General features: G+C 57.6%; 1 protein-coding gene across 2 annotated transcripts in view; it reads right to left on the reverse strand.

Moving 5' to 3' along the window:
* The window catches only part of SPTB (spectrin beta, erythrocytic), a 122,543-nt gene continuing 108,219 nt past the window's right edge, over positions 1-14,324 (reverse strand). For both annotated transcript variants that reach the window (XM_036309893.1, XM_036309885.1), the window contains 4 exons: positions 5,999-6,258; positions 3,461-3,634; positions 3,164-3,206; positions 1-3,030 (listed from right to left, as the gene is read on the reverse strand). In XM_036309893.1, the coding sequence (XP_036165786.1) occupies positions 2,863-3,030; positions 3,164-3,206; positions 3,461-3,634; positions 5,999-6,258 (645 nt within the window). In that variant the 3' untranslated portion in view covers positions 1-2,862. The remainder of the gene's footprint in view (positions 3,031-3,163; positions 3,207-3,460; positions 3,635-5,998; positions 6,259-14,324) is intronic.

Below are 14,324 nucleotides of genomic sequence, written 5' to 3' on the forward strand. Positions count from 1 at the left end.
TGGAGCATTATTGATTTATTAGAAAAACTAGTAAATGGGTTTCCTCTGTTTGGTGGAAGCACGTTTGAGCAGGTAGAGGACGAGGCCCAGTAGGCCCCAGGTTGCGTGGTCTGTGCCCAACAGGGTTGCAAAGTCCTCTGTAGCTGCCTCCTCCGCTACGTCCTCCCTGAGCTTGCGTGTCCAAGGGACCAAGCCGCATGGCCCTTGGGCTCTCTGCCCCTCCCACTGAAGGGAGGAGGGGATCCAGGACCAGCCTCCGGGACCCTTGTTGCCCTCCAATAGGCAGGAAGGAAGTGCTGTGGACGGGAGCCTCCGACAGGCCTCCTGTGATGGGTGCTAGTGGGGGAGGGAAGCCTAAGGATCATCCATCCCCACTCAGCCAGAGTCCGTGGAGGCCAGGGGGTGAAGGGGCAGGAGGACCACCCGGCCATGCCCAGAGGGAGCTTCCTCAACTGCCCTGGGAGGAAGCCTGGTGTGCTGGTGTGGACTGGAGCTGTGTCGACCTAGTTTGGGAATTCTGTTAAAAGACTGCAGAGTAGAAAATGGAAGGAGGACAAAAAAACCCAAAACTACCACAATTGCCTTGCAGGGCACCAGGGGCTTCGCCTCCATGTGGCACAGTCTCCCAAAGCTGGGTGCCTGCACTGTCAGCCCAGTTGGTGGAGGGTCTTGGGGCCTGTGTGGTGGAGGGATGTGGGAGCTGGCACTAGGCGGCGGGTCGCATGCAGCTGGCTACCCTTGACCGTCGGGGACCTGGCTGGTTGGGTCCGCGTGCTTCCTTTGGGGCCTTTTCATTCTTGGGGCTGAGATTCCTCGCTCAGGTGCTACTTTGGCACGCGTGGAGGGGGGGCCCTTGTCCCTGGGCTCCCTCAAGACTGGCCTGGGAAACAGTGGAGGGAGACTTGCCAGCACCTGCTCTTCAGCAAGGAACGCGCTCTGCCCAGAGCAGGACATGCCCTCAGATGTACCAGAGGCCTTCTTTCTTGCCAGGTGAGTGTGGTTACCTCACTGACTCCTGCCTTGGTTTCCCCAGGCGTAGAAAGAGGCTAGTGAGTGGTCTATACTACGCTCCCTGTAGGCACAAAGAGGGCTGCAGGGTTAAGTGTACAGAGGCCACATGAAGGCCCTGGCTGCAGGGCGGGACCACCTGATCCAGGGATGTCAGGCTCCCATCGGAGAACCTCCCTCCCACGGTTCTTGTCCGCTGAGGTCCACTTCATCTTGACGTAGTGGTCTTGATCCCCGAGGTGTGCAGAGTTGTCCCGGAAGACTCAGGCTAAGTGCTAAGTGTTCCTGGGAAGGCCAGATGCCCATCCCCGGGTTTCTACCTGGCCTCACCCACTGCCGGAAGAATCTAAGGCTCCTTTTGGGGAGGGTGATGGAAGCAGCAGCGGCAGCCGTAGGGCCTCGTATGGTCTCCCCAGGGGAAATGGGCACTGCCACCAGCTCCACCCCTCTGCGGGACTGAGCCCGTTAAGACACTGGGCTGGAGCTGCGTTGCTTTCGAAGCGCGGCAGGGACATCCCTGTGGACCCAGCCCCCTTCCCTCGGGATGTCAACCTCGGCCGCCTGGGAAGGCCGTCCCTGTGCATCTAGGTTACAGGACCCCTTTAGCTGTGCTTGGGGATGGGGTGACATTTGGTGACTTCTGCACCCGTGTGACTCCCCCAAGACCCAAGGCCAGGGCCTTCAGAGAAGCTGAGCAAGGGGTGCCCCACCTTCATGGCTCTGGCCCCAGCATTTGTCCAGCTGTCCATGGGTTGTGTGGTGAGGGTGGTAACCCCCAGGTGAGGCCAGGCTTGCCATCCCAGGGTGGTAGGTCATACATGAACTTGGCTGCCTATCAGCCGGTAACCTCGGGTGGGACCAGCTATATAGACAGTGCACATTGGGCATTTGGCTTTGGGCTGCTTGACTCCAGGTGCTGGGCTGTCCATCTGGTATCTGGGGACTGTACTGTCTCGAAGGGGGCCTGGGTCTGAGTTGATATTGCTGGTTCAGCTGCTACTGGGAGAGGTCCCAGCGCGGAGAGGCAGCGCCTTAGGCAGTGTCAGGACGTGTCTACCTCCCTCAGGTCTGAGCGCTAGCCCTAAGCTTCAACGGAAGGTCTAGATTCTAGACTCTGGAAGGACCGCTGCAGAGCTTCCTGGCCCTTCTGCCACCTGTGGTGGTGGCAAAGAGTGCTGGAAGCAGCGGGAGGCCCCTTGCCCTTGGGACCCACAGACCTTGGACGGGGGAAGGGATGTGGTGGCCCCTGAGGTGAGAGTCCCAGTTCTGAGGAAGCCCAGCGGGGAGCAGGGCCATCATGTCCCTCAGGCCCCAGCAGCCCCTTTCCCTGTGGGCCTACCTGGAGGCTCCTTCCTCGTGCCCGGGGGTGGGTCAGGTATTCCCAGTGTCCTCTTCCCTTTCTCTGGTTTGGACCAAGTGGGGGGTGAGCCCATGCAAGATCTGCTTTGGGAGTGGGAGCATCTGAGGACCCATTAGCCTCCTGCTCTAGCTTGTATGGGGCTGGGGGCTGGTGCATCCTCAACATAGGGTGGGAGGAGGGCGTGTGCCTGGGAGACCGTATCCTACCCCCAGGCCCCGAGGCCCAGCGAGGCTGGGAGCCTGTGTCCCTGGAGCCGCTCTGCAGATGGTGGGGGAGCAGGCGTCGGGCAGGTGAAGGCAGCTATTGCAGTGCAGCGTGGGCCCGGGAGCCCCGCCCGGCCACTAGGAGCAGGCGGGCAGCAGGCAGCGAGCAGCCGGGCGGGAGGAGGGCTGTGGCCAAGGTCAAGGCTGAGGATGCCCCAGCCTGTCCTGGGCCGTGGAGGGAGGCACTGCGGCACCCGCAGCCCGGCCCCACCTGTGGGGCGCCGCAAGAGGCTACTTCTTTTTGGGGAAGAAGCTGAATCTCTTTTCCTTGTCTTTCTTGCCAAGGCTGGTGTCAGGGCCGGTGACGGAGGGCAGCGGCAGGCTCTGGGCCTTGACGCGGATACTCTGGGACTCGTTGATGGCGGTGCTCACGCCCTGCAGCCAGGACAGCATCTCCTCCTGTAGGGCGGGAGGGTCAGGCCTCACACCTCCCCAAAGGACGGGAGGGAGGCCTTGGGACTGCCGCTTCTGAGGGAGCCTTCTCCATGTGCCCCTGTGTCCCAGGGGCTGGGCTAGGCTGCCCTGCACTTACCTCGTCCTTGCCATGGAAGAGCCACTCGCTGCCATTGCTCAACCTAGGAGGACAAAGGGTTTCCTGTCCTGGGCCACCTCTGGAGCCCCTGCCCGGGCAGAGGGCTGGCTCTGATGCCACAGCCCCTCTCAGGCGCACAGCACCCGAGAGAGAGAAGAATCTGGGCCCTCAGCCTTTTTGATTTGAACAATCCCTGTGGGGCAACTCAGGCATGGAGCTGGCCCCAGGTAGAGGCCCCTGTCCAGCCACTCCTGCCAGTCACACCACCAGGGGAGGGCGGTGGACAGGAGGCCTCACCTCAGTTTGAAGACGTGCTTCTTCTTCTTGTAGTTGGCAGCAATCTCGCAGATGGCATGCCTCAGGGCCAGGGGCTCCTCCCCGTGGTAGGGCACCCCCAGGGCCAGGTTCTTGGCGTCCTTGTAGAAGGTCAGCTCGCTGTTCCTGAGCACACAGTACAGGTGGTTCCAGGACCTGCAACGATGCAGACGGCCAGGTCACCCCCGTCCTGGTCCACGGCTCGACAGGTCCTAGAGCTGCCCCTGGTTTTGATGACACCATTTTTGCCCTGATAAATAGTAATACATTTTCTTGGAAGTAAAAGTCATCTCCATGTAATTTCATTTCCAAGAGTTAACTATTGTTAACATTTCATGTATTTCTAGTCTTTTATTCTATTCACATGTTTTTCTGCTCACATACCCAGGTGGACAAAAGTAGGTTTACAGTTGTGAGTATATGCAACAGAGTTTATTCTTTTTTTTTTTCTTTTTTCTTTTTTTTAAATTTATTGCTTAAAGTATTACAAAGGGTATTACATATGTGTCCATTTTATCCCCCGGCCCTAGACAGTCCCCTAGCCTCCCCTATCCTCCAGTGTCTTATGTCCATTGGTTATGCTTATATGCATGCATACAAGTCCTTTATTTGATCTCTTACCCCCCTACCTCCTGCCCCCCAACCCTCCCCGGCCTTCCGGCTGCAGTTTGACAATCAGTTTGAGGCAGCTCTGCCTCCAGAGTTTATTCTTGTATTATTAATTGTATTTATTTGTATTACCACTGTAAACCTACTTTTGCCCCCCCGTATATAGCTAAAATTGGATTATACTATATATCCACTTTTATGTCCTGCATTTATGCTTAATGTTATATCATGAGGACATCCTCAAGTCCTTAAATATCTCTTGAAAGTAATTTTGAATAGCTGTATGATATCCCATCACAGGTATATAAATAACCCCTTTATTGGTGGACCAGGGGGGTAAACATTCTTGTGCATAAACCTTTGCCGATAACGTTGGTCTTACCTTGAGATACGTTTTTAACAGAATCGTCGAGTCTGAGACCAGCAGCGTACACTTTGCACAGCACCTCCCCGTCCACGAGCACACTGGATTCTCAGTACAGAGCCGTGACGTGCTCAGCGCGGGGTTTTGTTTGGTGGTTGCTGTTATTTTTTTGTTTTGTTTGCTGTTACTTTTTGTTTTGTTGATATATGCCCAGCAAACTGTACTAGCACTTGTACAAGAAACGTATTTGTGCAAATCAAGGCTCGTCTCAGCTGGTGTGCTGGGTGACAACCGCGAGCTCGTAGCTGCTGTGGGCTAACAGAGCTCCTCCATGAGAAAGGGGGAACATGTTGCCATTTCAGAGATGAACTCTGAGAAACCTTAAGCTCCTCTTCCTTCTTCCCCGTCCTCCTTTGCCTCCTCCTCATTCTTGCTTCTCCCTCCCTCCCTCTTGGAGGGCAGGAAGGTGGAACACTAGTAGGGCACGCAGGGAGGAAGGGCAGGGAGGTCGGAGAGAGAAGGTGACCTGTACCGGGCTGGCTGCAGAGCCAGTTCACCGAGCCCAGCTTCCTGACGCCCAGCTTCAGGCTCTCCTCCAGCCCCTCACCACCACCTTTGAGTTGTAGCCCAAGGAAGGCAGCTGCTAAGAAGGGTCTGGGTCTGGGAATAAAATCCTGCCTGGAACAAACGGTTTAATCTGAGCTTCTGTTTCCCCATCTGGAAGATGGAAACCTCAATATCACAGGGCAGTCAGGAAGATTCCATCAGCCCTAACATCATGCCTGGTACGCAGTAGGAGCTCGATAAACGCTACTTTCCACCTTCCTGGTGTACTCTCCACATAGGCAGTACACCTCTTCAGGCAGTGGAGTCCCCGAATTCATTTCTGGAACTTGCATTAGCTTTGGCGTCCCCAGAACAGACTCTGTGTGCTGCCGGCTGGTCCTGGGACATGGCTGGCTTCGACCTCCTTGCCACCCAGTCCCTGGGACCCTGAACAGCGGCCTGAAGGTGGAGGCCCAGAGTCCTTAAAGAGGCATCTCTGGGTAGCAGAACAAACCCAAGGGCGTGACTGCCTCCAGGTCAGGAAAGGACACAGCTTTTGAAGGAATTCCTCAAGGTCATGGAGTCGCTGCATCTACGCCGACCCCACTCTCCTGTATTATAGCTGGGGAAACAAGCCCCGATTGGTAAGAAGTGGGACTTGGTCAAGGATATGCTGTCAGTGCCAAGACTGACCTACCCCGCCCTGGGATCAGAGTAACGGCACTGGTGGTCTCTATGCTGCTCCAGGCCTGGTCTCCGCATCAAAGAGGCATGTTATCATCATCATCTTACAAAGGGGGAAACGAACTTAGGCTGAGTAACTTGCACAAGGTCACAGCATTTGAACTTGGGACCAGAACTGAAGGCAGGCTTTCCCATCATGCCAGGTGTCAGAGGGGCGCCCAGGAACACTCACAGCCAGAGGTAGAGGGCACCCTCTCCCCCAGCACAGAACTATGTTGCCCAGGCTCCCCTCCCACCGCAGCCTCTTCTCCACCCACCTGTTGGATGCCTTCTTGTTGGGCCCCTCCAGGTCATGCTTGCGGCCCAGGTAGCCCTCCATCTGCACGCTGTGCCCGTGGTCCTGCTGGGCCGGCAGCGTGATGGGCTCGTCACCCTCGCTCAGAGGTGTGTCCAGGACCTTGAGAGGCTCTGTGGCGGGCCTCTCATCCCCGCCGGATTTCTCCTCCTGCTCTTCCTTCTGCGGCCCCGGTGGGGGTGGCGGCTGCAGGTCCTGGGGCCACTGTCTCTCTTCTTCCCCCTGCTCAGGGGCACATGGGGGGAGCACACCTTGCTGGGGTTCTGCCCGGGGACGGCTGCTCAGCAGAACTGGGAAGCCAGCAGGCCCCCACCGGAGCCCGGTTCCCTTCTGCTGTGCCCCTCCTGGCCTCCCTGGCTCTGCACCTGCTGTGGGTACCAGCTGGCCTGCTTCCCTAGTCTCTGCCCACGTCTCTGGCTCCATTCCCACCCCCCATCTGACATCAACAGGAGGTTCTTAGAGTGAGCCGAAGGGGCCCCATGGTTCTCTCATCTGGGGGGTTGCGACCCTGCTGGCCAAGCCGGCTCACCACCTGCCCCAGGCCCTACCCTGCCCTGTCACGTGCTCTAACTCCAGCCGAGTTCTCCGTGGGCTCTGGCAAGATTTCCTATGAAGGGCTGCTGTTAGGCAGGGTTGAAAAACACGTGCATAAGATGTTGAAGGGGAACTCTTCTGTTAACCTTCCCCTTGTGTCTAAAACCTCAAAGTGAGGGCGCCAGGCCCTATGTGTCCCCCACGCCCTTAAAAAGGGAGAACCCAGCCTAGTTGGCCCTGCTCCTGCCATTTGATGGGGCAGCGGTTCCCAAGCCTGGATGCCTTTGACATAAAACTCACCTTGAGAACGCGAATGCAAGAGGCCCGGACCCTGCCTTTACGCTGCTGCTTTAGCCTGGAGCGGGTCAGCGCATCGGGCTTCCTTCACAAGCCTTTCATGCATGCTAATGTCGGAGGGCGGATGTCGCCTGTAAGGAGTCCCTGCCCTGGGGAAGGACTGGCTTTGCCTCCCTGCACCTCCCCGTGGAGGGCGGGTGCTCCCGGCTGCCCACGCTGAGTGAAGGGCCTCCAGTGGAGCCACGCGCTGTGTCAGGTGCCCATGAGAGGGGAAGTAGCCCTCCCATTCCCCAGCTGGGCACCTCCTTATGCAGAAGCCTTGTTGATCTGCCCTGTGCCTGCTGCAGGAGGAGAAAGCGGGCAGGCCAGATGGGTGGCTCGCCTACATGTCCAATGAGCACCAAGGAAGGCAGCCCAGCTCAAAGCCATCCGGCCAGAACCTTGTCTCAAAGGCCTGACTGCGGAGACCCTGCAGCGCCAGGTGGGAAGGCCTTGAAGGCCGCCACGCAGCCGTGTCTGAACACCCAAAGGACCAAGGGCATCGACAGCCCAGGAGCTCCCCAGGAGGTAGTGATGAGATGGATCCCTTTTCTACTCCTTACTCCAACCACTGAAGATGCGTCGAGGCCCAGAAGAGCAGACCCCTGCTCCCCACTGTAGCTCCTACAAAAGACACAGTCAAATGCGAAAGAGAGAGATGGAGGATGGGAGGATGTGGGCACTGTCTTGGACACCGGATTGAAGCTTTAACTGAAATAGGTTGGGTAGACGAAAAGTGACCAAGGTCTGCCTGAGATAGCGCTAAGGAATGGAAAGGGAGGCTCAACGGCCATGTTCAAAGGCAGTGCTTGGAAGAAAGATGAAGCTGGTCATGTTTATAGTCCATAAAGCGAGGGCTGTTCAATAAACAGGTATAAGTTGGGGTTCCACTAAGATCTTACTTAAAGAAAGGATAACATGACTAGAAAAGATCGAAAACCACTATCCTAGTCAAATACCTTCAATTTATGAGAAAATCTTTGCTCAGAGAGGTTAAGTGACTTATCCAAGATCACACAGCTTACAAATATTGGAGGCAATTAAGAACGTGCATTCCAGAACTGGACGGACCTGAGTTTCTATCACATCTGTAGGGCTCTCATCCTTTGCTGTCTTAGAACCCCCTGAGAGTTGTGGCCAGGCCACCCTCATTTTCATGCATTTGCACAATTTGCACCTTCAAGAGCACAATGAGCCAGCATTGCCCACAAGGATCTGGAGGCCCAAAGCCTGGGTGTCCCCTAGCACAGAGGAAAGGCAAGAGTAACAGGAGGAGGGCTGGAGCCTGGGTTTGGGGTCCTCCTGGGAACCCCATCAGGCCAACCCTCTGATCTGGTGTAAGGTTTGGGAGGTGGACAGTATTGCAGAGTGAAGCCTTTTCATCCCTTTCCTCTCCACCTGGCCGTGCTGCTCCTCCCCGCACCTGCCCTGGGGTCTCGGGAAGATGGCATGGCAGACATTGGGTGGGGAGCCCGTAGACTCTCACAGCCATGCCTGACCCTCGCCCAGCCTTCCCCTCCTGGGACTGGTCTTACTGGAGGCCTGTGCGTCCACATTTTCTTCCTACACTTTCACTTCCATTCTCCTTCCTTTTGGGAACTGTCCTCTGAAAATAAAGATGCATTTCCCCAGGACTGCTTTCCAACGTAACCACCTCTCTCTGCTTCCTCCCAGTGAGCGCCCGGCCCATTCCCTGGCAGGGGCATCCAGAGACCAAGGCCCCTGTGATCAAAAGTTAACCGGCTGGGTCATGGGTTGGCTTCGGAAAAGGGGCGTTTCCAACGATTTCTTAAGTGCTCTGGACTGTCCCCATGGAGAGATTTAAAGTGCACCCTGTCCTCTCTGTCCCCACCGCCAAGGCCTGAGGAGAAGGCCCAGGGCTGATGGCTTCTCTTCCCCTGGCTGGGGGAGGGGACACCGATGAGAAAGACGGTGGCATGGTTTGGGCAGACAGGCTTTCCTGCCCCAGGTTCCAGGGGTGACTATGCTTTGTGCCATCTTAGAAGAGGGAGTCGGGAAAGAGGGGAGGAGGTGAGTTCTGCGGCCTCTGCAACCAGGCCATAGGGATCCTGCCTTGCCCAATAGGTGGAGGGGTCTGAGGACAGCAGAGCACCAAAAGGGGGGGCTGGCTGAGGAGCGGGGCCCAGAGCTGGGGGCTCCTTGGCTATAGAGACAGGCAGTTTCTGCCAAAAGGCCCTGCATAGGTGAGGTGGTCTGGTTCCTGTCTGTCCTCCATTCTATAGGCAGAAGGCCTGCTGCGCTAGCCCTCAGGCCATTGGGAGGGTGCACGGATTAGACCTACACTGCTAAGCGGTACCCAGCCTAGAGACGGCACCCAGAGGAGCTGGGGACACGGAGGGGGAAGGGCCAGCTGCTTGGAGTTTCTGGGGGTCAGGCTGGGCTGGCTGGTGAGTCTTAGGCCATACGTGGGAGTGAGAGCATGAGGGAGAATGGCCTGGGGGTGAGGGCTGGAATAAGGGAGGTGCTGCCTGCAGCATGGAGCCGGGTTCTCTGGTGGGCAGGGGTGGGGGAGATGTGTGAGAGGCGGGCATGCGCACTGGCTGCTGGGGTCATGATGCCAGGGTAGGACTGGGGACATCTGCTATTGGCTGCTGGTTGGGGGACATGAGAGGATAGAAGGGCACAGACAGGAGCCTTTTATAGGATCGTAAACAGGGAGAGGCCCCGGCCACTGATGGAGGTGGGTGAGGGGGGGATGGCCACCTCAGAATCTTGTAAGCTCAACTTTTTAGGGTCCTGCCTTGCTAGGAAGCTGGCTTGGCGGGGGTGCGGGCAGAGGGTTGAGAGTCTCCTCCCCAAAGGAGCTTCAAGAAAGGGAGGTTATGGGCACATTGCTTCTCAAGAGTGGAAGGTGTCCTTCCAGGCTCAGCCAGCAGGTGGCGGGAGGACAGCACACAGACTAGCTCCCAGGAGGAAAATAACCTGGTTTGTGAACACAGGAAATTGTGGAGGTTCTAGAAGATGCTCAGTGAACCCAGGTACACTAACAAGCAAAGCAGCACAAGTGAGGAGCTTCTCTCGAGAGGAGATGCTGATAAGCGAGGGCCAGGGCATAAGGGTGCGTCACAGAAAGCGAATGCTCCGCCTTAGCCGTCCGATGGTCCTGCCTATGTCACCGCAAGGACTGGGCTCAGGGTGTGTGTGTAGTGGGCCTCGAGGGAGGGGCACGCCGGGAAGGTTCGGGAGGGCTTAGGCAATGGATGTTAGAATTCATAGGGAGGGAGTTTCTTTTAAGAGATGAAAGGCTGCCCTAACTGGTTTGGCTCAGTGGATAGAGTGTCGGCCTGCAGACTCAAGGGTCCCAGGTTCGATTCCAGTCAAGGGCATGTATCTTGGTTGCGGGCACATACCCGGTGGGAGGTGTGCAGGAGGCAGCTGATTAATGTTTCTCTCTCATCGATGTTTCTCTCTATCCCTATCCCTTCCTCCCTATAAAAAATCAATAAAATATATTTTAAAAAAAAGAGATGAAAGGCTACGGTGAGGGATGGAGGAAAAAAATGAAGACTTAACTAATCACCTACCAGATGCCAGATGTTCTACCTGTACCCTCTCTTCCCATCCTCACACCCTCTCTGCAAGGCAGGTATCCTCACCACACCGATTTCAGAGGAGGGACCCAGGCCTGGGGTGGGGAATGAATAACTTGCCCACAGCCTCACATCTAGTGAGCAGAAGGTTGAGATGCAGACCTGCTGCGGGGGGCGGGGGGGTGGGGGCGGGGGGGGCACTATTGCTAGAGGGAAGTACCTGTCTGATGGTTCACAGCCCACATGGGCAGCTCGGTTCTGTAAGACATGTGGCTGGCCAGCTGAGGCAGCGGATCACATCAGAACCACACTGGAAGGGGCCAGAAGCGAGGCTTGGAGCCAGACAAGACCTATTGCTAATGCGGTAGGAAACCACATACCCCTGGGGAACTGCAGGGGTGTGTGTGGGGGGAGGGAGCTGGCCACTTACACCGGAGTTTTACCCTCCACCGGCACCTGGCACCTGACATCGAGGCTCTCCTCTGGGTGAGGGGCTGTTGGCAGGCAGGCTGTCCACAGTTGTTCACAAGGAAAGAAAAAGGGATGGTCTGTTGAGTTGAGAGCAGTCAGAGATGAAGAGATGGCCACTTAGAGTGATCAGAGACAAAAGTCTAAAGAGAAGTTGTTGAATAGGGGAAGAGGGTGAGGAGCTGAGGCTGGGCCAGGCAGTGAGGGTCCCCCGGTTGGTGGTGGGGATGGTGAGGGGCTCCCATGAGAAGTGGGGTGGTGGGGAGCAAAGCGGATCAACATGTGCTCCTGGGGCCAGCTGTCTGAGATGCCAACTGGGGGTCCAGGGAAGACAACAGGAGGGAACAAGAGCAGAAGGCCCCTAGGTAAAGTGAGGGCGATGGAGAGGGGAGTGTGCAGGGTCCCCTTGGACGGACGTGGGGGCGGGGGGAGACCTGGCCCACTGGCGGCATCTGGGCCAGAGGAGAGCGAGGCTTCATGGGGAGCTGTCTTCATCATTCCCACCAGGGTGTGGGCTCTTCGGGCCCTGCCCTGGAGAGCAGGGCTTGCTGGGTCAGCATCAGAAAGACTAAACAGATGACTCGCCCATCCAGCTCCACCACCGTCGAGCAGGCAGCTTCCAACCCGACTCTGAGCTGAGGCCGCCCTGAGCCCACCAGTATTTGGGATGCTCTGAGACACAGCTTGGAAGAAAGAACTCGGGAGGGGCCTTTGGAACAGTGTGGCCAGAAAGATCCCGTCTGAACACAGCACAAAAGCTGGGCACACCCAGCAGTGAGCAGCTGTCCAGCAAGAGCCCAGAGCGAGCTTCTCTGGGGAGGCTGGAGTACCAGGGCCCGGGGCCAGAGAGCAGGCAGACACACCCCTGCCTCGCTGACTCAGGCATCCTGGGGAGGCAAGGACACGCCCAAGTTTAGGGGAAATGGGGTTCTTTCCAGGCTGGTCTGCTCATTATGAGCAAACACAAGATTTGCATTCACTGCAAAATGCGAAGCAGCAGCTCAGTTGGGCCTCGCAGGGGGAGGGGAGGAGGGATGGGGAAGCTTGCTCAGGCAAGAAGAAACAGCTGCTGCCTCCACACCCACATCCCTCCCAGGACGTCAGAGCCTGGGCTCTGGCTGCTGATGAAAGTGCCAGGCTGCCTGGGGGAGTTGCACAGGTTGCCAAGGGGGTGGCAGCGCTGGAGCCAGCCAGGCACTGGCTGAAAGGTGTCCTGTCTCCCAGAAGTGTGGGGAGGGCTGCAACCCAGTGCCCATCCAGCCCCAGGCACCGTCGCTTGCATTCTCCTGCTGGCTACTCTTCTGAAGCCACAGCGATCACAGAAGGAGAGCCAGGATCCTAGTCTCAATGCCCATGCTCATCCCAGTCCTCGGGAAGCCAGCTGCAGGCAGCCTGGGGTCCCGGTGAGAGTGCCATCTGAGTGCTTGGGGGAGGGCGTTTTCTGTGACAACCTCCTGCGGGGCCTGGTAATGACTCACACTGGGCAGCTGCTCTCCTGCGGGCCTGGCGCCCTCGAGTCCTGAACCACAGACCGCATCTGTCCAGGCCTGACTGTCCCAAACCATGAACCCCGAGGACACTGTTTTGTGTCACAGCCCCTAAGAGCACCTTTCAGGCATGTGACCTGTCGCAGCAGCCTGGCTGGGAGTTCCCAGAGCAGCCCCCTTCCCACCAGGCCAGGAACAAAGCCAGGGCGCAGCCAGGAGACATCCAGGGCTGCTGGCCGGGGCCTAGAGTAACTCAGATTCTCTGCGATATCGCTTCTGTCCCGTGAAACCAACACAACATCTCAACGTCAGCATCTCACTCGGATGTCAAGGAGGATTCCGAGGCTCCAGAGCCCGGGAGATGAGGACCCTAGCAGGACCCCAGCCCTTCCCAGGGCCACACGCAGGTGCAGGGAAACATGTAAGGTGAGGGTATTGGGGTGAGTGCGCCCCAGGCACAGAGAGGAAGGGGGCCCCCTCTAGCACCCAGGAGGAGAGGCAAAGGTACTGGCTGTGTCAGGAACTGAGATCCAGCTCTGCCTCTTCCCCAAACAGGGACAGAGGCAAACACCCCAGCCCTTTGCCTCGTCCTTCCCATCTCCAGCCTCACACTCACCAGCACCTGACAAGTGGGAAAACCACTCTCCCGCCCCTCCCTTTATTCAGCACACTGATGACACTCAGGAATTTTCTGTAATCCTGCGGAGGGCTTTATAAGGGCAAGGAGACCCGGGAAGACGAGGCGGCTTCTCTAAATCATGCCGGGAGGTTCCCGAAGAACTCGGGGCGAGAGCCCAGCGTCCTGACCTCCACCCCGGAGTTGGCCTGCTGTCATATCTGCTTCTTCTGCTTGGCCTCACACACACTTACTTACCTGCTTACCTTATGAATGAATCCGTTTTTACCAGAATATGCTCTAATGGGGAAAGGTGAGGGGCGAGGGAGGTGATGCACCACACAGCGATGTGTTTGAAGGAAATAGCGATGCAGGGAATGGCACTCGGAGCCTGCGTGTCCATGCGTGTGTGTGCACACCAGGAAGGGGAGGGCCGGGTGGGGCCGGCAGGGTGGCCGCCTGTGGTGTGCAGCAGTCTAGACGGGCTCAGGTGCCTGGTCTGCTCCCGTCTGTTCCCCCAAGCAGGAAGCCGCATGCACCAGTGATGGGTCTCACAGGAAGCGACACGCGTGGGTCTATTCTATAGGGCACCGACACCAGACCACACACACGGGACAGCAGCCAGCCACCACGCCCAGGCCCACCGAGAGAAGGCCCAGTAGACAGCCGCCTTCCTGGGAGAGGCCTTCGTGTCTGCAAAGGGCTCCCAGCCTGCGTGAGACCCGTTAGGTTTTCTTCTCATATCAGAGACCAACGGGGGAGCACACCTCCCTCGGAATTTCGTGGATCCTCATGGAAACTCAACGCAGGCTGAGACAGGACGGCAGCAGGAAGTGTTCCCAGGAGGCCTCGGACCTGGCTTTTACGGAGTCGCCACTGGTTTCTTCCTGGTGCCGGGCACAGGCCCATTTTCCTGGCTGGAGGGCGGGCTCTCTGAGAGGGTCTCAAGGGTGGGCCCACTCTTCCTTCCAGAGAGACTCAGGTCCAAGCAGGTTTTATTCCCCCGAACCCAATGACCTCCCGATGCTGGATGGAGGCGGCTGACACACATGTAATTACATTTGCACAGACGTACGTGACACAGACAATGGGTGGAGTCATTCAGGAGGTCACAAGGAGCCCGCAGACCGGGGACACCACTGCACACAGACACAGGGGGATGCACAGCCGAAGCGCGGGTGGTGCAGGAGATGGAGGGGGGGGCAGTCCCAGCCCCTGTGTCCACAGTCCGTGCCAGCCCCCAGCGTTGGCGCTCCTTCCGGCGGGGGCTGTCACTGGGAGAAAGGGGCTGGGGCG

Source organism: Myotis myotis, unplaced genomic scaffold (genome assembly GCF_014108235.1).
Source record: "Myotis myotis isolate mMyoMyo1 unplaced genomic scaffold, mMyoMyo1.p scaffold_m19_p_1, whole genome shotgun sequence".
In the NCBI taxonomy this organism is placed as follows: domain Eukaryota; kingdom Metazoa; phylum Chordata; class Mammalia; order Chiroptera; family Vespertilionidae; genus Myotis; species Myotis myotis.